Raw genomic sequence first — 27735 nt, forward strand, 5'->3', positions numbered from 1 at the left:
AATCAATTAAATAATGTTGAAATCCCAGAATTAATCACCAAGTATCAAATCTTTATTAATCTTTCATCGAAGATTTCTTCGATTCATCTTGTTTTACAAGTTTAACAAAAGAATGTTCGATCTTCACAACAAGAATCAACTTGTTATTCTCTTGAAATGCTATTCCCAAATGCTATTTTTTGTTTCGTGCTTTCGTGTTTTTTTAATCTGTCATCAAACATATCTTCCATTCATCTTCTTCCACAAGTTTAACAAAAGAATGTTCGATCTTCACAACAAGAATCATCTTGTTATTCTCTTGAAATGCTAGTCCTAAACGAAAAAACGAAATGAAACTAAAAATGAAAGAATAATTGTCATCTCCAGCCCTAACTGAAAAATCATAATAATAATGTTGAATGAATAATAAACACGTGTTTAAATAAAGAACATGAAGTGGAGCTGTTCTTATCCTCAAAAATACAAAAATAGAGAATGAAAGCCAGAGATTATTCCATCTCTGAAGATTTGTCAAGGTCTTTGGAAACATCTGGACCTCCAGAATCCTCTCCGCCCTCGTTATCATCAGCCTGAGGCTCTCCTGTGCCTTCAACACCCTCACTTTTTCCATCCCCCAGGCCTTCGCCCTTAGCTTTCCCCTCATCTCCTGTCTCTCCTTTCACAACACAGATCTCTGTCAAATTGTATTTCCTGTACTTGAAGTACTCAGGGGCAATGGACAGGAGGCAGTGGCTCTTGACGACTTCCACGAGAACAGCAATTTCCGGATTCGTCAGGTCTGCTTTGTTCCCTGGATTCTTCTCTGATATCAGGGCAGCCAGGGCCTCAATGACGTCACCCCTCTGCATGGAGTTGTTGTAGTGTCGACTAGAATTCGATGAATTAATTAAATGAAAGAGGACGTGAATGAAGGAGACGTGAATTTTTTTCGGGAAAGTGGCAAATCGTAATGACAAAAATTCCTTTCTTTTTTCTTAATATAATTTCAGCCATGGATTTCGGCTGCATTAAACTATTTCTTAATTTAATTCAGTGGCGAAGTGGCAAAACGGCATAAATCAATTTTGACTATTGACCAGTTTTCAATAAATATCTCGGAATCTAAGGGAGATAGCAAAATTTTTTTTATAACCTTTTTTGTAGAGCCGACAGAGCTACAACAAATGTAATTACGATAATTGCGCTATTATCGGCCTGTCCACCCCACTTAGCTATCCGTAATTATCGTAAAGTTGAACTTCTCATAGTATTACTAATGTAATGATTGACGCCGATCCCTGGGCTAAAATGCATTACGAATATTCCGAAGGGACAGTTGGATGAATAGTTTTTCCATTTCCCATAAAAATAGTCAAACTTTCCAGGAAAAATAATTACTTGAAGACAATAGCGAAAGTCTTGGGCTCCTCCACAAAGTACTTATCGAATAAGTCATTAGCCTTGGCCTTGATGTCGTCCACGTTAGCCTTGCAGACGAGGAGAACAGGAATGAGTCTCAGTATGAATCGACTCCTGGGCTTCTTAGTCTCGTCCAAATGCTTGATGATCTTCGTGGTGAGCGCCAGGGGGTCTGGCACTGTTGTGCGCATGAAAATTATGTTCTTCACTCCAGTGTCGATGTACTGTCGGGAGAAATGAAAGATTAATGGGAAATTTCGTCATCAAGATATTTGAAGAATTGAAAAACTGATTATTCACGTCATTTTCTTCCAGATATGATTCGTCGTTTCATATTTTTTTGTTCGATTGAGCTATATTTCTTCTTTGAGCAATTGTGTTAGATTTATTGTGAAAATTCTTGTGTAAATCAAATGACAGAATAATGCGGTCTGTAGTTGTCGTAATTGAATGAATTCGAAATATCTTATTTGAAGAAAATAATGATTAAATTCCATCGACTCATTAATGAAAAATTAAGTTGAATTTTCGTCACGTACACCTTTTGGATAATAATGGCTTCGTTGGAACGATTCCAAGACCTCCACTCGAAGGCAAAAAAAACCGCTGAGGATCCCCTCCAGAACAAAACAATTACATCATCAGAAAAATGAAAGAAGGTCCTGTCTCACCTGAAATTTCTTATCCGCCGGTTTCTTGTCCCTGAGAGCCTCGATCTCCTTGCCGAGGGCGTCAGAAATGTCCTCTTCCTCCTCCAGATCCTTACCGACTGCCTCTTCTGCACCTTCTGCCTCCACAGGCTTCTTATCATCATCACAACTATCGTTGGAGAATGATTCAAGGAGTCTGTAGGCATCCCTGATGCAGTCCTTCTCCTTGAAATTGCAGGTGCACAAGAATCCTGTCATTCCCACCTCGATCGACAACTGCTTCTGCTTCTTATGACCTCCCCAGGGCTTATTATATTTTCTCTTCTTCTCCTCCATGACCAGATCAAATGTTCATCTCATAAACAATAATTTGTCGATTGAGGGGAGGCGATGTGCCGGCGATTTTTGAGGTTAAGAATCCAGTGGATTTGTAAACAAACTGAAACAGACTAGCGGAAACGCCGCAAAGGGGCGGGAACGAAATGCAATTCTCTTTCGCAATTTTTATCAATTTTTTGTTTTAGATTTTTGGCTTTACTAGGTTTCTTTCATTAGATATTTCAAATGTGTTTTTATTATTTTCATTTTTTATTTTTTTTATCATTAACTAATTACAGAAATAGATCAGTAGCGAAGCGTTCAAGTCGATTTTGTCTATTGGCCAGTTTTCAATTAATATCTCGAAATCTAAGGGAGATAGCCAAATATTTGTCATGACCTTTTTTGTAGCCCTTAATTCGCTTTGCAAAAAAGGTCATTACACAAATTTCGCTATCTCCCTTAGATTCGGAGATATTCCTCGAAAACTCAGCTGAAGGCTAAGTCAACTAGACCGTTCTACCAATTCAATACGGAATTAATATCTCGAAATCTAAGGGAGATAGCAAAATTTTTGTCATAACCTTTTTTGTAGCCCTTAATTCGCTTTACAAAAAAGGTCATTACGCAAATTTCGCTATCTCCCTTAGATTCGGAGATATTCCTCGAAAACTCAGCTGAAGGCTAAGTCAACTAGACCGTTCTACCAATTCAATACGGAATTAATATCTCGAAATCTAAGGGAGATAGCAAAATTTTTGTCATAACCTTTTTTGTAGCCCTTAATTCGCTTTACAAAAAAGGTCATTACGCAAATTTCGCTATCTCCCTTAGATTCGGAGATATTCCTCGAAAACTCAGCTGAAGGCTAAGTCAACTAGACCGTTCTACCAATTCAATACGGAATTAATATCTCGAAATCTAAGGGAGATAGCAAAATTTTTGTCATAACCTTTTTTGTAGCCCTTAATTCGCTTTACAAAAAAGGTCATTACGCAAATTTCGCTATCTCCCTTAGATTCGGAGATATTCCTCGAAAACTCAGCTGAAGGCTAAGTCAACTAGACCGTTCTACCAATTCACTACGGAATTAATATCTCGAAATCTAAGGGAGATAGCAAAATTTTTGTCATGACCTTTTTTGTAGAGCGAATTAACAGCTACAAAAAAGGTCATTACGAAAATTTCGTTATCTCCCTTAGATTCGGAGATATTCCTCGAAAACTCAGCTGAAGGCTAAGTCAAGTTGAATCGTTTTACCGTTCGCTACTGAAATAATTTCTTTATTTGTTCTTTCTCTTTTTAACTGCTCTTCTCCATGTTTTGAAAATGAAACCATCATTTCTCATTAAAAAAAATTGACAATGGATTTAAAGGAATGAAATTTCAGGAAATAACACAAGTTTTTGAGAAATACAAATAACTTTATTTTTCTTCTTTTTTTCGCGTTCACCTGACTGAAACGCGTTATATCGTCACAAACGTATTTATATATTTGAGTGGATCTCGTTATTCATATGAATTAAAACGACTCAAACGCATTTTCACGGACATTTGGCGTTTATTTCATCCGTTGATATTATTTTTTTACACTTTCAACACGTGCGCACAAAATAATTTTCATATGGGACACTTTTTCAGTCTTTCATTTGCTGTTGATCCTCCGAGTCATTGTTTCCTATGTAATCCTCAACTCTCAAAATGATAATAATCAGCCGACGCAAATAATCCAATAAAAAAATTGACAATTAAATTTTTTTCATGTCCATCATTTCATTGATATTAAAATCGTATTCAAAATTTTATAGAACTTAAATTCAGTAATTTCCCAAGTGCACAGAATATAATTTATTTATCGTACTTATTGTGGACCATTTGACAGAGGAAAAGTGGAGAAAAACTCTCGAGTTTATTTATTTTTTTCATTTTTCGCTCTTTTCTCGGATGAACGTGTGAAAAAAAAACAGATCAGTCGCTTTATTTTTGGATTGTTTTTCACCATCAAAATATACTTCGCTTCACAGATGACAGAGTGATGAGAAAAAATAAACAAAAGGCTCAATGAACATAGAAACAATGAAAAGGCACCTCAATTAATTTCAAATGTACCAAAATTTTGCATTTAATCACAAAATTCGCCAATTGGTACGATTCGCCTCTCCAAGAATATAAAATCGGTACGCACGCCCCTCCCCCCCACAATTTTATTCCATCTCCACTGTGTCATCCCCACATAATTACAATTCTCGTTCTCCTCATTAATTTAAATATAATTCATTAGCGAAGCAGTAAAACGATTCCATTAGGTCTCAGCTGAGTTTTTGGGGAATATCTCCGAATCTATAGGAGATAACGAAATTTCCGTAATAACCTTTTTTGTAGCCCTCAATTCGCCCTACAAAAAAGGTTATTATAAAAATTTCGTTATCTCCTCTAGATTCGGAGATATTCCACGAAAACACAGCTAAGACCTTTGATTTTGACTATTGGCCAGTTTTCAATGATTACCTCGGAATCTAAGGCAGATAGCGAAATTTTTGTCACGACCTTTTTTATAGCTCTCAATTCCCTCTACAAAAAAGGTATTAACAAAAATTTTGCTATCTCCCTTAGATTCCGAGATATTCACGGAAAACTAATAGAAAAAATCGGCTTCAACCGTTTTCCCCCTCCACTGGTGAATTAATTCTCACAAATTTCTCTACATATTGTCATTGCCAAAAGTTGAACCCAAAGAACTGAAATAAATTTTCACCCCTCTCACTGGCACTCCCCATTCGACGGACAATTTACAATTGCAACATTCATCATAATATTTCAGACAATCTGGGATCAAAAAATGATCGCAAATCCAATCGGTAACGAATTCAATCCCTCCCCTCTCAATTTACACCTCAACTATTTACAGTAATGATTATTCAGAAAAAACCTCAAGAACAATAATTCTCATTTCCATCATTGAAAGAATTAAGTAATAATAACTGAAAGAAAGAAAACTCATAAAACGAGAAAGAATAATTTTTAAGTCCTAAACCAAGTGCCAACAACGCAATCGCCATGATCCCAAGTGTTTCACCCCTCAAATTTCAACAACAGTCCACACTCCCTCAATCACTCTCGGCCCATCCATTGTCCCATCATCAGAACCCAAACGATCCCAAATAATTTGAAACGACGAACGGAAGACACGTGAGAATGACGAGAAAAAAAAGTAAGTCCCAACGATCGTTCGAGTTCTGGGCAGCCTGCCTCAGAGAAAAACGCAAATATACAAATTGAAAAAAAAAAAACGAAAGGCAATCCCAGGGCCTCGATTACAGCCCCTCACGCTCAACGAAAAATAATGAATAATTCGTCGCCTAAAATTAATTAATCAATGATAACGTAAGGCAATATGTGGAGAATTTGGCCATCGTAGCTGGGCCTAGCTAGCATCTCGTGCCACTCTCTGAATTCCCTATCAGTATCAGTACTTCGACGTCTGTAAATACCGGATATCCTCTTAATATCACAAGCGTCATCGGCATCCTTGCCCTCTGAATGCCTCACACCGAACTGATAATTGCCATTGAGGCCCTCAACACAATGATCATGCAGTCTATCAACATCATCATCATTGATGTCCCTCTTGACAGGGCTTGCTGGCTCCTCATCATCACTCCACCTTATCGAGTCGTGATCTAAGGGCGGCAGTTTGGCGAGAATTTCCTCCACCGTTGGATCATGATACGTTATTTTATCGAAATTATCATCATCAACGCTCTCCCCATCGTCGCCATTCTTTTTCCCTGAATTCGTCAATTTAACTCGATTGTTGCGGGGATAAGGGACCTCGTCAGCGTCACACCGTAGTATTTCCTCGGTGGTTGGTGGCTCGTTAACTGTTCTACAGGTGCCGGCGCCAGTAACAGTCGAGCCCCTTGCCTGCAAATCCGCCAGCAACTCCTGGGTTGTCTTCAACTTTGGATTGCGCGATATGCTGGCAAGTTTCTCTTTAACACGATCTTGCTGCTGCTGTTGATTTTTCACTGATTTACTACCCTTCTTACGTCCACGTTTCTTGGGTCCCCCACCAATATCCACACTGTTATCGTCAGTATTGATGATAACATCGACTGATGAATTTATTGGCAATGGGCTAGGCACTTGCGAGTTTGTGTTAACATTAATATTTACGTTTTCACCGTTGATCCGCTGTTTCTTAACATTATGATCGTCCTTTGATGACAGGGGGGTGATTGTGTCTGTGGGCTCGTCTTTTCGGAGGCGTTTGTTGGAGCTGTGGGTGCGGGGGACTGCGTCCAGGGATGGATTGTGTGATGTTGTTGAGAGTTTTGGTGATATTGGCTGATTCAATCGGTGATTCTGGGGAAGAGATGCTGGCAGGTGCTTCGTTGGCGTTGGATTTGGTGAACGTGACTGATCGCTGGTCAGGGAGAGGGCTGGACTCAGGACCTGAATTCAAAAGGCATTTGGATTAATCAATAAACGTATTCATCTCCAGGCGATGTAAATTAATCCAGGAATCCGGGATTTTGGGGAAATGAAACACTATGATCTAATTGTCAGTGAAAAGAATCGAGTTAACGTTCGAAAGATCTTCCACTGGGGCCCTAAAGGGTAATAAAGACTTCAAAAGGACTTCTGTGCATTCCGGAAGTGAAATAACGAAGAGGTTTTGTTTTGAAGAATATCTTCGAATCTAAGGGAGATAGCGAAATTTTTGTGAGGAGCTTTTCTGCGCGGAAAATTGAGAGCTACAAAAAAGCTTATGACCAAAGTTTTGCTATCTGCCTGGGATTGCGAGGTATTCGTTGAAAACTGAGCAATAGTCAAAATCGACCTGAACTGTCGCTTCACTATTGAATGAATGGACCAAATCTAATCGACATGTGAATAAATTGAACGCTAAACGACAGCAGCAGACAAGTATCGACTCAAAACCCAATGGACCCCTTTCATTTACGTCTTCCATCGGTTTTTCGTCTCAACTTTCACCAACTCATTACGTAATTTTCCCAAAAAACGTGTTTGCCTAATTGAATGCTTCCCATCTACACTTGCAATCAGGCATTCCCTGGAGAACTGGAGCCAAAGCGTTCGCATTAGTTCGTGTGTCCAAATAAGAAGTCATTGTGAGGCTATTCCCTTCCCTGATATCCATTGAAATTATAAATCTAATGAATATAAATATCACATTGTTGCAGCATGTCTAGAAGTCCCAAATGCAGACCTCAATCAATCAACTGATATTATTATCATCAAAAGCAAGAAACAATAAACTTATAAACACGTTAAAATGAATATTTATATATCTCATTTGTGAAACTCGTCCATAAAATCTTTGTTTGCCCTCAGGGTACGTCTCCCCAGTCATTAATTAATAAACCGCCCCATTCATTCTACTAATTTGTTTTGTGTCATTTATTTCTGGGATATATCAACGTTATATTATACTGTTTGCACTGTTTTGTCTCTTGTGGCTCCAGAGGGATTTTGTCCTCGAGTCTTTCCCATAAAGAAGAAGAATACCAAAACAAAAGTCCATGTCCCTCCATCAATGTGATGTTGGCATGAATAAATCAGGCTAAGAATTTCATACGAAAACAGAAACAATTAAATTGCAATCTATAATCGTTTATATAAATCTTATATAGATAATCGGTTAAATTCTAAAAAATGAACAAAAATAAATAAAATAAAATAATAGTATTTTTATTATTAATGGTAATATTAGTATATTATAAATATATAATAATAATAATAATAATATAAATGCCATACTTTCAATGGTGCTCCATCTCGTAGAAGTGGACTCTGTGGTTTAAAAATTTTATTCCCAGGTGGACTACGTGACCTAGGTATAACCCGTACCCCAGGACTCTGTGGCTTTGTTCCATTGATTCCCTGAACCGTTGCTACACCTCCAGCCACTTGTGAGGATGAATTGGTGGGCGGTAAGACCATTTCTCGCCATCTTCGCACAAGATCCTTAGCCCTCTTAGCGAGTGCATCATTTGTTGTTTGACGTCGTAATTCGTTAATGTGTTTTCCAAGTCGTGTACTCTGTATCAATGATCGTTATTATTAAATTTTTTTATTTATCAATACGTTGAAGTTCTCAATCAAATTCTTGATTAAAAAAATTAATTTAAAAATTTTCCAGAGACACCGAAAAATCGATTTTTCAATTTTCTTGTTGATTATATTTTTTCGTATTTTTCATATCTCCTTCGATTGGAATCACATCATAAGAACAAAAAATATTGATCTTCCTTGATTATCCAAAAAGAAAAAATGTGTTTTCCAACTTGTGCATTGTACATCAATAATAATTGTTAATAACTATGAATCATTAATCAATTCTGTATTGTAATATACCTGGAGTACTTCTTTGGTGATTTTTTTCATAATAATCCGATAAAATTGTCAATCATCAATTCCTAATTTCTGTTTATTCTATTCATTCTACCAAAAGACGAGGATCGAAATTCAATTCAAAAGTATTTCAATATTTGAAAAAATATATCGATTTAAAAACTTTGATTTTGTTGATCACGTCTCTCTGATGTTTTCCATGATGTTGATATCCCCTCATTATTGACAAAAAATTAATTAAAAAATGTTCTTCTTGCTGATCCCTTTCCCCGCGTTGTTCTCATCTCTCATTGAATTCAGATCATAGACCCAAAAAATGTCGATCTCCCTTGATTATCCAAAAGAAAAAAAAATGTCTTTTCGAAATGGTGTACTAATCAATGCTAATGATCCACAACTATGAATCATCGATCAATGATTTATTGCAACAAACCTCGAGCACTTCTTTGGTGATTGTCGTCTTTTCCAGGGCTGTGATGACATCCACGACGGCGCCCATATCGACGACCTGAAACATCACGTCCATCATCATCAAAAACTCTGAATGTACATTACAAAATTATCCAGACAGAGCAGTGACTTGTAAATACGCGATATAACAAATCCATTCCGCCATGAGTATTTTATTAAAACTGAATAAACCAATGATTTAATTCTCAATTTTTTTGTACATTCAATTAATTCTGCTGGTTCTCCACGAAATAAACCCGAAAATAATCATCGAAATAGCCGCGAACCCCCAGACAACCCCGAAAGCAAGAATCCAATCCCGAAATCCCCAGAATCATTCAACAAATAATCTCGTAAAAGTTCTCCACGAAGTCACACGCGTCCCCGCAAAATCCCGTCAACCGTGTGTCATAATGCCCTCATATGGCGGCGAAAAAGCCCCCGAAAAGGGTGATTACTCCCCCCCCAAGTCACCCCCTCGATTCCAAAATATTCTGAAACCCCAAAAACCCTGAAAAAATATTCATTTCGTCATCATCGCAACGTCGTCGCCATTCTTCGTCACCCTCACACCCAAATTAATACCCTACACGTACAACCAACCCATTCACGTGAATGAAATGAGCCCAGTGGTGCACTGGTATGTGTCACCACGTTTACAACCAACACAGAGGCCATCGGACGAGTGTAGGCTAAGGAGACGAGTAAACGAGAGTGGCACGATAGCCGTTTGACTGTACGGACGGCGGAATTGTCGTGAATCGGGCTTAGTTGGTGAACCACACACTCTTCGTACGTACGTCGGGGGTTATGTCGACGGATTCTTGGCGTTTTTTTTTCTCAAACTCGAAAATTTAAAACCCCTGAAAACTCGTAAATTCGTCGGAGATAAATGATCAGCACTCCCCCCCGGGGGGTTGGCTTTTGATAAATTACTTACATTGTACTCCTTATCAATTGAGTTCAACAATTTTTGGGTGAGCTCGGTGCAATGCTGCTGCATCGGTAGAGAGCTCACTATTAATTTATCTGAGGGCCCACAACTGTTATTTCTCTCAAAATACTTTGACAAATGATTTAACAATATATAGTTTTTTTCGATATATTTATGATGTTTACAGGGGATCCAAGTTATCTTAATTTACAATTAAATAGTTCTCTCTAGTTTTATATTATCTGTGTAAAAATTGTATTTGTTATGGTATCCTTATGTTATGATGGATGTAATTTTCGTGAAAATTGTTATTTTGCGAGTTATCGTTCTCAGCATTTAAGAACCGTCGCACACGAGATGTAGCGCACGAATGCGAGGGCGAGAACGCACTGGCAATGGCGACGACGAACGTACTAACATTGGCCCGTTCGCTCGCGTGCCCTCCCTGCCGCCCGAGTGCCTCCTAGCTCTTGCTACCATAGCATCCTTCGTCCCCCTCAGTGTCTGTCTCACTTGGCCAACTTCGCCCCCTTTCGCCGGCTTTCGGCCGTCTCCGCCATCCCCACCACACCGTCAATGTCACTCTGACCACCAATTAGGGGCGGGCACGGGGGAAATGCCAGCGCCATTGGTCGATTGGTTGATTGGCTAATTAGAATTGAAATTACGAGGTTTGTCGATCGTTTAGAATAGACCTGAGAGACTTTAAATACATGGAAACGCCGTTTTCTGGAAAAGTGGGCGTCACTCTATTACTAAGTATAGAGAGCACGATCACTTCCGGTAACTGGTCGCTCGTCGGTCGGCTCTCCCACTATCGAGAATTTTCGAACGATGGAAACCCCCCAGGAACGCGGTCTCCAAAATACCCAAATTCCATAAATAAGAGACCTCGGGAGAAAAAAGAATGGCTGAAATGTGGGGAAACATTTGCGCCATGAATTCTCGGGCTAGAGGCGATGGAAAAGTGTGAAAGGTGGCTTGAATAATTTATTCATTTTATAGGAACCGGATGGAGAGAGTGGAGGGTGATCTGGAGAGGATAAATAATTATTAGAAATGTTTAAAAATTTGAGGTGGGAGCGCCGCCATCTTTAAAGCTCCTTGTGGCAGAGGGAGGGGGTTGTAAGCAAGATGGCGGCACCTGCAATTATAAATCAACTCGAATTGTTGAATATTTATTGAATTATTTATCGTTTTTCCCGCATTTCAGTATTTTTTTTTACTCCCGGGGCCTTTCAAAACAAGCAATTTCACATTTATTATTTTTTATTTTCCTGAATATTTTCTGTATTTTTCGAAGAAACACTAAAAAACAGAGAATTTAAAAATTCCTCATAAAAAATAAACTCACTGTGGAATCGGGAGTAAAAATCAACGAATGAAATGCGGGGAAAACTTTGCGCCACGAATTCTCAGGTAAAAGGGGATGAAAAAATGTGAAAAATGACTTGAAAAATTTACTCCTTTTATATAAACCGGATGGAGAGAGCGGAGGGTGATCTGGAGAGGATAAATAATTATAAGAAATGTTTAAAAATCCGAGGTGGAGGCCCCGCCATCTTTAAAGCCCTTTGTGGCAGAGGAAGGGGGTATCCAAGTAAGATGGCGGCGCCCAGACTGTTACCCGAGAATTCACGGCAGTTTTTCCCGAATTTTGGTCAATTTTTTTGTTCTCGAGAGCTCTGAAACCAATTTCTAGAATTAAGCGATCGTCTGGAATAACTGACATCATAATTAATTATCCATCATAATGCGTAGAATAATGAGCAGATAAAAATTTCAAGGGTTAAATAAATTCAGTTAAAATTAATGAAAGTGGCATGAATCGATGTGAAATCATCTGGGAATTTAGAAAATCAAAAAGTTGAAACAGTTTCCTTCTCTAATATTTTTTTTGCCTGCGGCCGTCACTGGGCATGCGCACACCTCCACCGATCAGCTGTCTCCTCGCGCTCGAGTCCACGGTCTCCTCCACCTCCACCCCCTCAACTTGGCAAACATTCGGAAAAAATAACATTTCCCAACTAGTGCGTAATAGACCGTTGTTTAGGGTTTACGTTGTTTGTGTGCTATCTTTGTATTTTTTAGTGCACGATTGACAGCTCCTCTGAGCGGGGACTGGCGTTGTCGTACTCGGATTCTTTTTTTTATGAGTGATCAGTAATTGAGAAAGTGATTGTCCAGTGGTTCAGGGGGCTTTCATCGTTGATCGCCGATCTTTGCACAACGATGGATGCCGAGGCAGCAGGTGCTGGGGATGGGGACGATGAAGTCGAGGAAATGGATGGTATCTATCGAAATTTTGATAAACGCGGAAAAAGTCTGAATATTTTATCATTTTACAAAAGAATTGAAAAGCTTGAAAAAAGGAATTTTTTTTTACTTGTCAAGTGCCTTGTCTTCCTCATTCATTATTTACTCATTTATGTATTTATTTATTTATTCATGTATTTATTTACTTATCTATGTATTTATTCGGATATTTATTGTTTACAGCCCCAACACCATAAGCCAATTACAGCCTCAAGTTCCACAGATTCATGTATACAACGTAAATTTAAATATTTAATTATTTAATTACATATTCCTGGTTGACGATTGAGTTACGACAATCATAAAAAAGCGACAATTTACGAACGTGAAGATTTTACGAACTTATGTTCTGTTGTTTCCCTGCATTGGCCACTTGAGTTCCTCCAAACTGTGCGATATTTCCAGATCTAAGAGCGATAGCGAAATTTTTATGATAACCTTTTTCGTAGCTCTCTTTTCGCTCTACAAAAAAGATTATAACGAAATTTTTGCCATCTGCCTTAGACTCCGAGGTATTCATTGAAAACCGAATTCATTCAAAATTGCCTTGAATCATTTTCCCCTTTGCTACTGATTTCTCTTGTCGACGACTTTAAAAAAATTATTCGCGTATAAAAATCGTTAATCGGGACATTCACATGATGAAATTTTTTGGCAACAATGGGATTCTCTCCCTTCCTCGTCATGTAACAACCCTAGGACAATCCCCCTAACAGTTGCGTCATGTTCCCAATATAGACGCATCATCGATGTGAAGTAACTAAAGTTAATATTTCCAGCCTCCCCCGGAGCCCTTGAGAACACCTTCGACATGACCCTGGCCACGTCGCACTCGGTAAGTCGATGAACCCCTCGAAACATCCAAATGATATTAATTGAGTGGATACACGTTATCACTCAACTGTATCTTAGCTTTCCTACCTGTATATTTTTTTTCTTTTTCCTTATATTCATTATTCTTATATTCATTACATTATTATTTTCTTTATATTCATTATTCTTTATATAATTTTTTTTTATATTCAAATAGCTGTATAACTCTCTGGGTTCGTGCTTAAATAAAAAAAATGATATTAATAATCGCAATGAAAACAGTATTTAGGGAACGATCTCGAGGTTTTGCGAGGGAGAACCCTCTTGGATAACGGCATCTACATGGATCTGCCGCTTCTCGCTGAGAAGTCGGTGGTCCTGTTCCCGGGACAGACCCTCCCGATGATGGAGTACGACATCAGGACGATCGAGATGCTCAGGAAATGCATTAATAAGGATAAAACCTTCGGGGTGGCCTGTCTGAGGTATGACCGGGGCTTTTCCATGGGGACTACCGCCGAGATTTACGAATACTCGGAGAACACTGGGTCAGATGAGGTGAGGGTCAAGGCCAAGGGGAGGCAGAGGTTCAAGATTTTACGGATACGAAGTGTGAGTATCTGAGATGATCGTTTCAATAGGGAAACGATAAAACGGTTCAAGTAGATTTTCACTATTCGTCAGTTTTTAGTGAATATCTTGGAATCTGAGGCAGATGGCAAAATTTTTGTTACGACCTTTTTTGTAGAGCGAATTGAGAGCTATAATAAAGGTTATGACAAAAATTGCGATATCTGTCTTAGATTCCGAGATAATTGCTAAAATTGGGCAATAGTTAAATTAAGAGGTCTTAGCTGGGTTTTTGAGGGATATCTCCGAATCTAAGGGAGATAACGACATTTTTGTAATGACCTTTTTTGTAGCACTCACTTCACTCTGCAAAAAAGGTCATTACAAAAATGTCGTTATCTCCCTTAGATTCGGAGTTATTCCCAAAAAATTCCCGTCCCCTCTCCTCTTCCCTAATTAATTACCGTAATGTTTGATTTTAGTCATCAGGAAGAATTTCCGCGGACGTAAAAATCCTCCCAGAGATAGAGTTAGGCCCGCCCTTCCACGAGGACCGTCTGGCCTGCCTGGACCGCCTCCGAGTAATTCCGACTAATGAGAAGGAGGCGAAGAGCCAAGACAAAGTGGCTAGACTTGACTCTGTGCTGACGCCCTGGCCGGCCTGGGTCTACCATCAGTACAATCCTCGCCGTCTAGCCATGAAGATCCACCACTACCTGCGTTTTGTGCGCTCACGGGGCATCAATATCCCAACAGACCCCACGGAATTGTCCTTCTGGGTCGCCCAGAATCTCATAATGAAGGACAATGTCAAGATATCACTCCTAGAATTGGATTGCGCCATTCAGAGACTCCAGGTGGAGGTCAAACTCCTGGCAAAACTCCAGGAGAAATTGTTCGTCTGCTCGGATTGTCGAACTGTCATTGCGAAACAGGTGGACGTCTTTCCGATGAACACCGAGGGCATTCAGAGTGCCTACTGCAACCCTCATGGGGCTATTCACGAGACTGTTACGGTTCATCGGGCCCAGTCACTTGTCTTGAGGCAGGATCCACCCTCTACGGAGTGCAGTTGGTTTCCGGGGTGAGTAAAGCTGGTGGGGCAACAGTTTCTGACGAATATCTCGGAATTCGATAGAGATAGCAAAATTTTGGTGAGAGACTTTTTTAAAGCTCTCAATTTTCTCTACAAAAAAGGTCATTACAATAATTTCGCTATCTCTGTTCGTATTGGAGATATTTCCCAAAAAGTGGATTATAAAATTGCGAAATTGTTTTTAATTCGATCACGTGAAAACTGTAAAAACTCAAAAATGAGAAAAACGAAAAAATGGGTGTTTCTCTGTCACTTACGCAGCAAAGGGCCTGAAATTGTCGCAGTTTACTCATTTTAGTGTGGCTAAGAAAATATAAACGAAAAGTCAAAATCGAAATTTGAAGGCCCAAAACCCAAGATAATTTTTGTGGAATTCATTTTTCAATTTTGGAAACTGATATAATCTAGGGGCAGGCTGAGAATTAATTTATTTCATTTATCTGAAAGCACATGGAAAGCACTTCAAAATAAATTTAAGCAGCAGATCTGGAATGATTCAATATAAAAATTGTTAAAGATCTGTTTTTGCAGCTAAAAATACATTTCCAGATAATTCCCTCTTTTTTACACTCCAGATATGCCTGGACGATTGCCAATTGCGCACGTTGTGGGTACCACAAGGGCTGGAAATTCACCGCAACTCGGTCAGACTTAATTCCCAAATCTTTCTGGGGTCTGACCAGCACAGGCTTCGTCTGGGGAGATCCAGATAAAAATGAGGACGATGACGACGAAGAAGACTGCGACGATTCCTCAGGGATCTTCGATCTCGAGGGGGTATAACATATTCGAATGAATATTTTTGTCTACGATGGATCATAGACGATTGAGTACTTACCTCTGGCCTTTTTTTCCTTTGTCATGAGTTCCCTCGACGACAATAATCCTTAAAAATATTTGATTCGCTGGATTGTATCAACTAATTCCCAAGTTTTTCATTCTACTCTATGTTTCATCGTTGACACGTGTGAATCGTTGAATTTTTGTAATTCATGTCATTTCTATAAAGTACTAGAGAGTGGGGAAATGGATTTTCGTAAATCTTCAATATATCCTGAACTAATGAATAAAATAAAAAAACTTGATCTCATTTTCAAAATTAGGAAAAAACCATTTTTTTTTCAATTTTACTCAGCAGATTTGGCGATATTGACGATTTAAAATTATTAATTTCAGTTGTGAAGTGGTAAAATGCAATGATTTTCCGTTCACACTTCATTTAACGTGGATAGAATTTTTTTATGAATAATTTACCACTTCCCCACCCATTTTACCCCACTCTTTCTCTGATAGATAATAAGAATAGCCCTTTCTATAAATTTATAACAAAAAAAATCCTTGCATTTAATCGTGGAAACTATAATCATCCCATCAGATGTCGAAAAATATTGTTTCCTAATGTATAATTTATGCTGCATTAAACTGCATAAAATCGTTCTATTGTAACGTGTTATTTTTGTTACAAATCATCTCACGGTTTTTGCGGACCGTCACGTGGGTTTCTTTCATCATTTTGGTCGCCACCAGACTTGTAGTGAAACCCTCATCAACGAGAGCCACGTCCGAGGCTTAACTTTCGTGTAACTTAGTCAAATTAATTATATTATTTTGGCTTTTTGGGGTTCATATACCACCCGCGTCCACGTTGCGAACCCTAAGTAACGCTACACACCCATATGGCTTGTTATAAAACTGCCATACCACGCGTTCTTGAATTCAATCGAAAATTCCGAATTTATAACGAATTTGACCCCAGTGGTTGTTCTGGTGAATAAAACGACCTGGCGCCCAATTTCTGTATGAGCTAGGGCCAGAGGGCTGCACAGTAGAACCAGAATTGTCGTGAGGCGTCGAAAATTATGTCACAATATTCCCCTCACTCTCCCAATTCAACAAACCATTAAGATGACTGATTCCTCTCATTTAATTAATCACTAAATATCAATGAATTGTATCACCAAATAATTGCTTCGATGCCATTGCGCCCTCCGTTATTAATTAATATTATTATTATTATCGTTATTATTATTGTTATAATTATAATCATATTCTGTATTTCTTCATTTTCCCATTCTATTCGCAGACTGCTAATAATCGCTTAGCGGTTTTTTTTTTCTCAAAATTCTCTCATTTTTCATTAAATCATTTAATATTTTTCCTCTCGTCAGAATTGTTTCTTTCCTTTCACTGGCGTGGAAGAAATTAATTTATTACAAATTTAGATTAGAAGGTACGGCAGGATGAGTGATGATCTCTTTCACCTCGTGGGGGCTGGAGGGAAATCCTGCTGCCAGTGAAACCATCGAGTCCGTCATCCAATGGTCTCCTCGTTATTTCTTCCAATTTTTTTATTCACCCACTCGTCCCGTTACCATGATTCCTACCCATCTGGTCACTTCATGATTTCATTTTTCTATTGTGATTTAATTTATAAGTCTGAAACAATTGGAGATTTAAGGATAATTTGAGGGGAATTAATTATTCAATTTTATTTGGTAAATTAGTTGGATTTGGGAATTTCTGGGGTTGTTTTGAAGATTGATGAGAGGGGGTGAAGGTGACGCAGGTTTTTCTGACTTTTATGCAGACAATCGCGAGCTTCTGATTGTTGGAGACAGTTTATTTTGTCATGTGTTAAGGATATCCAAGTAGCTTTTACAGTTTGGTACAGACCACACTATAGATTCAACCTTTTTTAATTATCAAATTTATCAATTAAATTGCGTGACACAAATCTGAAAATATTTGTGAATATTCAGCGTCATTCAAATTACATTTCGCACAGATTTATTATTTTTTTAAGCAATCGTTGTTGATAAATAAAAGATTGAAATTGTTTAAACTTTCGGAAACTGAATTTTTTAGGCATGAGATCGATTTCTAGTAAAAGTCTGAATATGAATAAATTTATTAGGATTTCGAACAAATGATATTTAAAAACTGATTGAAAAATTGATTGTTCATAAATTATTTATAAAAAATGCTCGTAATTTTCAATTATTACATCAATCTTTCTCCAAAAGTAAACTTTTAAATTTTCTTTCACAAATTTTAAAAATGTTTTCTAACTGTTCAATATCGAAAGTCAAATTCAAAGCTGCAAACGAAAATAATAAAATAATAAATAATAACATCATTGTAAAATGTCTGATGTTGACTAGAAAAGCATAAAAACATTTCGCTGAAGAAAAAATAGCCAAAGTACTTGGATATCCTTAATAGAAAAATTGATAAAACTCACTCTCGATTTCCGGCCCTGCGGAAATGAGCTTAGTGTGCGGTTGTGCAGCTGTGCTTGATTGTTGACCATTCAACTGAGTTGACGATGGACCGCCAAAGCCCGGAGGTGGCTGCATTGCCCAGTGCTGAGCTGGTGCACTTTGCTCCTGTTAAATTAATCCAATCATGATACTTTACTAATCTCATCGCATAACTATCCCCTGACATTTTCCAATGGTTAATAATTAATACCAAAATTAATAAGAGAAGCAAAAATACCATGAAACAAAAAATAACAATTAATGACAATAATTAACGAAATAAACTGTAAATTCTATTCCAATTTTTTCAACAGAAACTAGACAACTTTTTCCATTGAGCCATTTTCAATAAAAACCCCTCGATATTAAATTTCCCAGTCCTTTTCACAAATTCTTTTTCCCCTTTTCATTAAGAAACCAAACGAAAAACTCCAACAGAACTTTCTACCTCATTCATTAATTCTTGTAGTGATTTTTTCATTAAAAAAAAACAAACACCCAAAATGAAAGAAATTAAAGCAGAAAAATGATTTTGTCACCTGTTGCGCATTGTGTGGCACATGTGAGCTCGGATGAATCCTGGGGAACTGCCACGTGCTAGTCCCCTGGAAGGGCACAGGTCTCGATGAACTAACAATAGCCGGATCGATGCTTGTCCAATCAGCAACAGGTCCAAAATTATTCCACCCCTTCTGGCCAAGCCCCTGATGACTGAACACATGCCCCTGTCCCTGCTGTCCCCCATTAATCTCACACCAGTCCTTGATACCATAAACCCCATCTCCCGTGCACTTGTGAATCCCCTGAGGTGCAATGACATTGCCATTGGGAAGATACGAGCTCTGCTGAGGAGCCGAATTATTGGGTGCAGGGCGTGGTATTCCAAGGCCAAACGAGTTCATGTGATTGGGAGTTGACCCAGGAAATCCAGGTGGTGGTAATCTTGATCTCTGGCCGATGCTGGCGACTGGCATTGACGGCTGAACAGGGCTCTGGTTGCCAGTGGCAATCATGCCCTGTGGAAGACGTGATATCAAACTGTGGGACTGCTGGATCACCTGGATATTCTGGAGCTGGTGGGCCTGATGGAGATGCGCCAGGTGTGTCACTTGGGTGAAGTGCTGGGGCTGGAGGCTCTGGGCGATGTTCTGGTGATTTCTACTTGTCTCCTCGCGCTCCCTGTGCATCTGCTGCTGCTGCTGCTGCTGGTGATTGTGGAAATAGTGGTTGTGACGGTGGTTGTGATGGTTCTGCTGCTGCTGTTGCTGCTGCTGCTGCTGTTGGAGGAGTCTCTGCTGCTGCAACTGCATCTCGTTCTCCATTAGCTCAGCTAGGGCCTTCTGGGTTTCGTGGAAGGGATCGAAGCCCAGGTCGTCGTCCACCTTCATGTCGTTGCTCTCTGGTTTGTCCAGGATGTGGCCGTTCTGCTTTATGTATTCACAGTTCTCTTGGTTTTGTTGGGCTTGCAGGGAGAGTCTTTGTTGGAGGGAGTTCTGCTGGAAGTCTGCCATGAATTTCGAGGCTGGGGTCGATGTCATTATTATGGAGGGATCGAAGTCACGGAGCTTTGAGTACTGGGGGTCTAGGTAGTCCTCGTCGTCGAGGAAATTTTCAGCGTTGAAAGGCACGCTGGGTGATGCTGTTGGGCTTTGGGGGGGCACCAGGGACTGTTGATGGTTCGAGTGACGTTTCTCGGGTTGAAAGCCGAAGGCTGCCTGCCAATCCTCGGTTGAGTGGACTGACGGCAGGGAGTCGGGGATTGACGAGAGGGCTGGGGCTGTCCAGTCGATGCTGGGGTTTGCTGGGGAGAAAAGGAGATTAGTGGTTTTGGAAAAATTGACGATATCGTTGCAGTGAGTGGATTTATCGAAAAGTTTAAAGAGAACTTTTTTGTGGGGAATTTTGGGGGCTACAAAAAGTGTTCTATGAGGTTTTTTGATAGAGCCACTCGTTTTGAAGATATCAAGTTTTTTCGAGAGAAAATCGAAAAAAAAAATTAAAATAACCAAAAATGATGATTTATGAATCTTGAATCTCTCCGGAAGCGATAATACGGTTCGGATGAATTCGGGCTCATTCTAAAAAAGATTAAAAATGCTTCGAACTGAATAAAAATTTTGAAATTCCACTCAGCCATTTCCAAGTTATTCAATATTAAAATCTAAAATTTTAAGAGAATGAACCATTTTTAACAGAAAATCATGCAAAAAATGTAGTTTGGAGCATTGATTCTACCTGACTGTGAATTCTGTGGCACTGACACGACAGTGGATATTTTCTGAAACGTATTGGAGCTAAAGAAACTGTTGTTATCTGTTTGAAATAACGACCGATGATTAACTTGCGTTTGCAATCCATTAGAATTAGTATTTATTGGATGTAAACCAGGTGGTGCTTGGCTGACTGACGCTAGACTAGCGTTTGTGTTCGTTATCGGTGATGTGCCTGGAACAACGAATGAAGACATCTCTACACTACAAGACTAAAATTATATCGGTTTTCAGCGGTTCAATTTAATGTCGAAATAAGAGATTGGGTCTTTTATTTCGGCATTGAATTGATAATATCGGGGGGTGATGGAGCGCATCAATGGTGGTGCTTGAATTTTATGGAGTGAAAAACAAATTCATACAAAAAACAAGTGGGAAATTGCCTTTGTCTTCTTATAGCAAAGCTATTTTTGCTAGTAAATCAGCATTTATCGGTTTAAACTGTTTTGTTCAATTAAATTATATTTTTTTGATCAATTGCGTTAGATTTGTCGTGAAAATTCTTATATAAATTAAATGAAAGAATGATTTTACCTATATTATCTTGAAACATTGATAAAAGGGTGTTAAAAAAAATTTGTTCGTGCATAATTGAATGAATTTGAAACATCATATTTGAAGAAACCGTCAGAAAATTAACTTTCAGGGAAATTTTGGAAAATTTCAAAATTTCCTAAATATAATTATCTTAATGATCTTCTAACTCCAACGGGGTGGCATCAAAACAAATATTCTGAGCTATGATTTAATTATTTTGAAGCATGATATCTCTGGAATTCTCATTCTCAAAAAGTACGAAATTTTGGAAAATTATTCTGTAGATCGAAACGACGATTATTGCTGTCGCCGATACAATTTTACAATTGTGCAATTTTTTTAGGCCATCATTCAATAAATTCAGAATATTCTTTTAGTTATCGTGGGACAACCGATTTTCGAAAAAATTCTATAAATCAACATATGCATTAAATTTTGATTAATGCGATGGATGGGGCTCAACAATCCCTGCATTTGAAAAAAAAATGCATAAATGACCGAATTCTTCCTCGAATGTGGAAAACCCCTTCAAAGAATTCCTTAAAAACTCACCTAAAACACTGGGATCGCAGTTATCGTCATGAACAACGAGTCTCTCAGGCCCATTGCTGGCACAATCATCGGAACTACTGGACGCCGTGCTGGCTGGTGTGCTGCCCTCCCTCTGCGGTTCACTCTCACTCTCCGAGGTCTCACAATTACGTGTAACACCATTTAATTTAATATCCCTCATAGCCTGTTCAATACTCGTAGCTGAATCGCTATTTTGCCGTTGTCGATGCACCCCCTGATCATCGTTGCACCTTCCATTAGCACTTCCATCACTACTCTGCTCGTCATTGAAGCTCCTGATGTCCTTCTGTCCATCAATTTGTTGTTTATCACTTGCCATCCCATGACCACTGGAACTGGACTCTGATCTCGATGTTGTACGTGTCGTACCGTGTTTCTCTTTATTCTGGGTATTTTTGTGCTTATTTCGCACTGCCTGGACCTTGCTCTCGCTGTTGCTCTTACCACGACGTGAGCTCGAGCCAATGCCCTCGCCCTTGTTGTTGTTGTTCTGCTGCTGCGTCGAGTTGTTGTTCGACTGGGCTGACGGTATCCCAGCAGATGGGGCTGAACAATTCGCCTGTGGTGGAGATTGCGATGGGGGAGAGGAGTCTTTACTTATTGATGAAGTGCCTGAGAGCAATTAAAAAATTGTCAGCAAAAAGCCCTCATTTTTTTTTAAAGATATGAATACATTTGTCAAGAAAACTGTTCATATCTTTGAAACCAGTGGCTGTATCAAAAAACATTAGGAGGCATTTTTTCTGCGGAATTTCGGGGGCTACAAAAAATGTTATTAGATGTTTTTTGATACAGCCACTCGTTTCGAAGATATCGGCAGTTTTTTTTAAAGGAAAATGAGATATTTACTGTTTGTTTGACCAGGTTGCAACGATGGCCACGCTTCCTTTGTCTGAGAATTCTGTACTGCACCATTTTCGCGGATTGTGGTACCCGTCACTGGAGGCGATGGAGTCGGTTTCCTGAAATTAGAAATTACGAAATTACCCTTCGCTCCGCATCTTCAATATATTTTTTCTAGTCGAGAAAATTCTCTGAAAGAAGTGCCTTTCGCCATTTCGTCAACGAAATAATAATCCTCAATTAATTTCGTAAACAAAATCTAGAACTGATGTTTTGACTAGTCGACGAAAGGATAATTCCACAATGAACTCTAATGAAAAAAATTATTGATGTTTTGAATTCTTACCGATTGACTGCTAATGTCGCAGAGACATGCAACGATTGCACGAGTTTGCGTTCGTACTCTTGATGCTTTCCCTGATGCATCTCCTCCTTGGTGAACGACGCCTCCTGATCCCCCAGATCGTGCAGATACATGCAGTCCGGCTTTGGACACGCTTGATTTCGCATGAAGTGTGAACAATACTTGGTGGTGCCTAGTGACGTTTTTATCGTTCTAGCGTCCACTTGAATATTGTTCACTGCTTCTATCGCGCGTAGCGCATCTTCCTGGCGCTGAAGAGGTATTTTTTTATGTAGTTCAGGTGAAATAATGGTGGGAGAGTTCAAGGAACGACGGCACGAGTTGGTTTTACGGTGGGACTAATTTGTTTTTGGGGGACATTTTTGAATAGCTGGAAATTTGGATTGAGGGACAATTTCGCTGGGTTTTTAGGGAATTTCGTCATTGGGAATTCATAATTTGGGAGAAAAACGCACGGAATTGTCAATTTAAGCTCAATCATTCCGTGAAAATGAGTGAAAATTAGGGGAATTCAGGTAGATTCAGGAATTCTCGTCTCCTGCTGCTCAAAAAACTGAATTTGCTTTGAATTTTCAAAAAAATTTGATATTTTATCATTTTGTTTATGACTTTCAATTTTTTTGCGACAATTTCCGGCTAAAATTTCTGGTAAACTTCTTTCTAATTTTTATTAAGTGACATTTCTACTGACATTTCAAGGAATTTGATTATTGAAAATTCAGAATTTAATGGAAAAATCAGCGAAAATGGTAAAATTCAGTTAAATTATTCCATGCAAATTAATAGAAATCAGAAAAATTTTCTGGAGTTGTCAAATAATTGAAAATACAAATGAATTGAGAAATTTTCATTTTCCTAATACTTAAAAATTGAGGTTTCTATTGAATTTTTAACGAAATTTGAAATTTTATGATTTTTGTCTATGGAATTACAGTTTTTTTTAGTTTTCAAAAAATTTCATTTTTGGATCTACAATTTGATGGAAAAATCAATGGAAATTGTCAATTTCAGTTCAATTATTTCATGAAAAATAACAGAAATCAGGAAAATTGAATTTAATATTATCATTATTATTTAACTTTTTGCTATTATTTTCTAAACTGTCTCTGAAATTCCAATTTTTCCTGACAGTGTATGAAAAATAATCATGAAAAATTCATCTGCAAGTCAGACCACCTCGTTCTATTTCATCATTGAACTAATTAGTTCCCTGTAATTACGATGAAAAATTTGTCATCAGTTTTACTAAAATTTTTACGAACCTGATAAGTCACATACGCCGAGGCACTAGGCCCTTGAGACCCCGCATACGATGTACTCTGATTAATAACGACTTTATGTATCTTCCCAAATTTACCGAAGTACTCGTGTCTCTTGAGAACCTGGAATACTTATTGTGAGTGGCATTATGATTCAAGGGATGTTGATTTTGGGGGATCATTCAATCAATTCAACACAAATGCTCACTCTCGATAGAAATAAAACACCAAATTGTGAATGCAATTGTTGTTCAAGTGAGGAAATATATTTGTTCTCTCACCCCCAATTTTTGAAGGGTCATTATAATGCACTTACATCGGCGTCCGCCAGCCGCATGGGGAGACCAACAACGAACACAAGATTTTTTTGAACTACTCGAACATTAGCTAGATGTTTTCGATTTTCCGTGACACGTTGTTTACGTTGCTGATCCTTCAGCCTTTTTTCAGCCTTCAACCTGGTGAAATAATAATTATTATTCGTTCGTCGAGAATTATTCTTCGCTTCAGCTGTCGGAATTGATATTTTAACATCAGATCATATGATTTTTTTATGAATATTTGCAGAGGCATTTTTAGAGGATTATTTTATTACGAGTCGTCACTGATTTTACGTTTGACAAATTAGTTTTTGGGGAATACTTTTAAATCTACTTGGTAATTTTTTCGAGTGACAATTTCACGAGAATTTCAAGCAATCTGGGCATTGAAAACTGCCATGAGTTGAGGAATTGTCTTCCAGCTGTTCAAAAATTTGGATTTCTCGTAAATTTTCAGTGAAATTTTTCAATTCATAATTTTTTCTACAAAATTTCAGTTTTTTGCTGAAATTTGCGGTCTTCTTCTTGGTAATTTTTATCTGTTGACAGTTTCAGTGAAATTTCGAATAATGTTGTCATTGAAAATTCATAGATTGATGAAAATAGTAAATTCCAGTTTAATAATTCCCTGAAGACTTATAAAAATCAAGAAAATTCAGGGAAATATATTTTTCAATTTTCAAATAATTTAAAATTCAACATGTGTTGCAAATCTCAATAAAGTGGTTACTCCAATGAAATTTCCCTCTTGATAAATTCTTCAGAATGTCAAAATGATTGAAATCCACAAGTAGAATCACCTAATTTACTAATATGTATTGAAAATCTTAATAAAATAATGACTCCCATCATATTTCTCTCTTGATAAATTCTTCAGACTATCTAAATGATTGAAGTTCATAGGCAGATTCACCTTATTTACTAAAATGTGATAAAAATGTCTTAATAAAATGATAAAAACCTCGATATTTCCTCCTTCGACAGGGGCTTAAAATCGGCGGGGTTCTCAGAATAGGCCTTCCTGCATGCAGGACACAGGCCATTCTCGTCTGTACGAATTCTGTGCCAGCAAAATCTACATATTTGATATCCACATGTGCATGGAAAAAAATTAAGATCGTCCACTTCCAGGGGCTCCATACACAGTGGACACTCAACAGCATCCTCACCACTCTGATTCAATACCGACATTATCACTTTCCACTGAATTTCCTCCTCAACCTCGCAACAAACTCCCTGATTTACTATTTATAAATTCGATATTCCTCACCGGATCGTCGACTCCACAATCCACAATCTTGAAAAATTCATTAAATCATCAAATAATCCTCAAAATTCACCAACGAAACTCGTAAAACCACTCACTCGGTCGATTTATCCAATTATGAACAGTTAAATCCTAACGTCCCATGAACCTTTACACCGATTCGACAAGAATTATGGATCCCGTTGTGTATTTGTCTGAAACAAAAATCAAATCATCTGTCAGAATTTAAGTACACCTAAACTTGAGGCTAAATGAAGTATCTTCAATCGTCAATATCTCGACATCTGCTGAGTGAAACTCAACAATTTTTTTTCACTTTCAAGGTAATTTTTCAGCCCTCAAAATGAGCACAGATCCATCCAAATTGCACCATTTGATCAGCAGGAATCAAAGATTGAAGACAACAAATTTAACTTCACTCAAAAAAAAGGGATCAAATAAATGATCTTCAATCGCCGATATCTCGACATCTGCTGAGTGAAACTCAACAATTTTTTTTTCATTTTCAAGTTAATTTTTCGCCCTTCAAAATGAGCCTTGACCCATCCCAATCATTTCACCACACCAGGAGATGTCAACGATCAAAGAACCATCTTTCCTCCCACTTTTTCCAACCCACAAAAACCCCTCAAAACAAAAAAGTCTCAAAAAAAATCCCCAAACCAATTTCTCCACAGAAAACAGCACTCCCCCCTCCCCGGGCATCAACAACACGATCGTAAACTTCAATTGACGCACAACCGAGACGTCAAGAATTTTGACAGGAGCTGTCATCGATTCCCAGAACAAAGACTCTCCCCCCGACACCAGAAGGACCCCCCTGTCACTCCCCTGCAAATCTACCGGCCCGAGTCCCCCCTGAACCCCCGAAAAGCCCCGGAGAAAGCCCCCCCCGCCGAAAAATCGAAAATAAACCCGAAAACCTGCGATGAAGTGTGGAAACAGCTGTTGGTGGGTTGAACCCCTGTTCGAAACGTCACAGCACCGAGCGCTGCTGGTCCTCCCGACCCTGTGCACCCCCAAAATCGCGATTTCCTGGTGCCCCCGGAGCCCCCCGCGAGTCCGCCCCCCGACCATCAGCCCGACAAACCCGAAAAATCGAGTGAAAAACCCTCGGAAAAAATCCAATTACCCGTCCGTCGTGGATATGGCGTCGGATTGTTGCCCTGAAAATGAAGGGAGAGAGAGACACGACAGCACCTTCACAACAATACCCTGACCACTCGAAAATAAAAACCCGCAAAAAACCCAGCGAAACGCGAAAACTGTTGAATAAATGAGCCACGAAAACCGGAGGGTAAAATGACTCGGACTCCAAAACGCATTCGCGATTGTAACTTCACGTTATGTCTCACTGTCTCTGTCTCTTTGTAGCGAATACAAATGGGTGGGGGAACGGCGGAGGAGGGAGGGCATTAGTACCTTCATCTCAGTATTTTCGTTTTTTTTGTCACTCACGATTGCCTCTCATTCTGTTTTGGAGAATAACAGAGGGAGAGAATTGGGCAAATTGAGTGAACAGAAAAGGTTAATTTCGGGGAGACGAGGACAGAAGTGAACTGAGGACTCGGCTATTTTTTCTATTTTCCTTTTTCGCCTCCTCAAGGATTTCCCACTAATGTCACAGGTTTACACTTCACTGGGATTTTTTACGGTGCGAGGGAGGGGCGAGGGAATGAGAGGGAATGAGAGCAGTTGTCGGGAGTGGAGAGAGAACGGAGGAGATTTAAGGCTGATTGTGCCCATTGGATTTAACCTTAATTTTTCATCGGAACAACAATCCCACGGATTCGCTGCGATCTGCGGTTCACAGGGCTCTGGGGGCTCTAGGGGGCTTCGGAGGGCTCCGGGGAGGGGGCGAGCGGAGGGCGATTGTTAAGCCGTTGTTTACTTACGTATTCAACTTTTCCACTACAAATATATTTTTTCTACTGGGTAATTTTTTTTTATGTATGCGAGAATTCGAGAGGGCACCCTTGTTTCCACTGAAGTCCACTGGGGGATGCGCGGGGGATGTGCGCAGGCGGATTGGGAGGTTGCACACTCTTCCGGGGCAGGCCGGAAGTCGCGGGCTGGAGGGAGTTTTGAAATTGCGAGGGGGAGAGGGGAAACGCGTGGT

General features: G+C 39.0%; 4 protein-coding genes across 11 annotated transcripts; 1 reads left to right on the plus strand and 3 right to left on the minus strand.

The window, feature by feature from the left end:
• Positions 1 to 30: 30 nt before the first annotated feature.
• LOC107048880 (THUMP domain-containing protein 1 homolog) lies at positions 31 to 2482 on the minus strand. The gene is made up of 3 exons (XM_015272321.1): positions 2070 to 2482; positions 1378 to 1622; positions 31 to 867 (listed from the first exon to the last, which is right to left on the minus strand). Exons 1-3 carry the CDS (start codon positions 2382 to 2384, stop codon positions 489 to 491), a joined length of 939 nt encoding a protein of 312 aa, XP_015127807.1. The 5' UTR covers positions 2385 to 2482; the 3' UTR covers positions 31 to 488.
• Positions 2483 to 4946: 2464 nt separating this feature from the next.
• On the minus strand, positions 4947 to 10564 carry LOC107035456 (mediator of RNA polymerase II transcription subunit 26). Its single transcript, XM_015252864.2, has 4 exons — positions 10135 to 10564; positions 9178 to 9252; positions 8151 to 8432; positions 4947 to 6821 (listed from the first exon to the last, which is right to left on the minus strand). Exons 1-4 carry the CDS (start codon positions 10195 to 10197, stop codon positions 5736 to 5738), a joined length of 1506 nt encoding a protein of 501 aa, XP_015108350.1. The 5' UTR covers positions 10198 to 10564; the 3' UTR covers positions 4947 to 5735.
• Positions 9920 to 16363, plus strand: LOC107035457 (protein cereblon). Of its 3 annotated transcripts, XM_029125897.1 has the most exons (6): positions 9920 to 9986; positions 12220 to 12418; positions 13224 to 13279; positions 13540 to 13869; positions 14310 to 14911; positions 15499 to 16363. In XM_029125897.1, exons 2-6 carry the CDS (start codon positions 12361 to 12363, stop codon positions 15704 to 15706), a joined length of 1254 nt encoding a protein of 417 aa, XP_028981730.1. In that variant the 5' UTR covers positions 9920 to 9986; positions 12220 to 12360; the 3' UTR covers positions 15707 to 16363. The 3 variants fall into 3 exon arrangements, with proteins under 3 accessions (XP_028981730.1, XP_015108352.1, XP_015108351.1); XM_015252866.2 differs by lacking the exon at positions 9920 to 9986 and having other exon boundaries at positions 10030 to 12418; XM_015252865.2 differs by lacking the exons at positions 9920 to 9986; positions 12220 to 12418 and adding an exon at positions 12433 to 12682.
• On the minus strand, positions 16243 to 27601 carry LOC107035454 (protein kinase 4). 6 transcript variants are annotated; one of them, XM_015252856.1, is made up of 12 exons: positions 27512 to 27601; positions 25715 to 25810; positions 25311 to 25646; positions 24346 to 24487; positions 24033 to 24152; positions 22753 to 23021; positions 22413 to 22525; positions 21543 to 22175; positions 20419 to 20628; positions 18723 to 19984; positions 18165 to 18309; positions 16243 to 17359 (listed from the first exon to the last, which is right to left on the minus strand). In XM_015252856.1, the coding sequence occupies exons 3-12, from the start codon at positions 25538 to 25540 to the stop codon at positions 17352 to 17354; spliced, it is 3132 nt and encodes a 1043-aa protein (XP_015108342.1). In that variant the 5' UTR covers positions 25541 to 25646; positions 25715 to 25810; positions 27512 to 27601; the 3' UTR covers positions 16243 to 17351. The 6 variants fall into 6 exon arrangements, with proteins under 6 accessions (XP_015108342.1, XP_015108344.1, XP_015108347.1 ...); XM_015252858.1 differs by lacking the exon at positions 27512 to 27601 and adding an exon at positions 27373 to 27430; XM_015252861.1 differs by lacking the exon at positions 27512 to 27601 and adding an exon at positions 27075 to 27333.
• Positions 27602 to 27735: the final 134 nt, after the last annotated feature.

Source organism: Diachasma alloeum, unplaced genomic scaffold (genome assembly GCF_001412515.2).
Source record: "Diachasma alloeum isolate Michigan unplaced genomic scaffold, Dall2.0 Dall_scaffold_00198, whole genome shotgun sequence".
Classification (NCBI taxonomy): Eukaryota; Metazoa; Arthropoda; class Insecta; order Hymenoptera; family Braconidae; genus Diachasma; species Diachasma alloeum.

Coding starts and splice junctions, on each gene's coding strand:
- LOC107035454 (XM_015252856.1), bottom strand. CDS start 25,540: ATGTCGGTATTGAATCAGAGTGGTGAGGATGCTGTTGAGTGTCCACTG. Junction 24,488..25,310: donor TCGAAGGAGGAAATATCGAG/GTTTTTATCATT, acceptor TTATTTCACCAG/GTTGAAGGCTGAAAAAAGGC. Junction 18,310..18,722: donor TGCCACACAATGCGCAACAG/GTGACAAAATCA, acceptor TTAATTTAACAG/GAGCAAAGTGCACCAGCTCA.
- LOC107035457 (XM_015252865.2), top strand. CDS start 12,577: ATGTATTTATTTACTTATCTATGTATTTATTCGGATATTTATTGTTTA. Junction 12,683..13,223: donor CACAGATTCATGTATACAAC/GTAAATTTAAAT, acceptor TAATATTTCCAG/CCTCCCCCGGAGCCCTTGAG. Junction 13,280..13,539: donor CCCTGGCCACGTCGCACTCG/GTAAGTCGATGA, acceptor CAATGAAAACAG/TATTTAGGGAACGATCTCGA.
- LOC107035456 (XM_015252864.2), bottom strand. CDS start 10,197: ATGCAGCAGCATTGCACCGAGCTCACCCAAAAATTGTTGAACTCAATT. Junction 9,253..10,134: donor CAATTGATAAGGAGTACAAT/GTAAGTAATTTA, acceptor GTGATGTTTCAG/GTCGTCGATATGGGCGCCGT. Junction 8,433..9,177: donor TCACCAAAGAAGTGCTCGAG/GTTTGTTGCAAT, acceptor TCATTGATACAG/AGTACACGACTTGGAAAACA.
- LOC107048880 (XM_015272321.1), bottom strand. CDS start 2,384: ATGGAGGAGAAGAAGAGAAAATATAATAAGCCCTGGGGAGGTCATAAG. Junction 1,623..2,069: donor CGGCGGATAAGAAATTTCAG/GTGAGACAGGAC, acceptor TTCTCCCGACAG/TACATCGACACTGGAGTGAA. Junction 868..1,377: donor ACTTTCGCTATTGTCTTCAA/GTAATTATTTTT, acceptor ATCGAATTCTAG/TCGACACTACAACAACTCCA.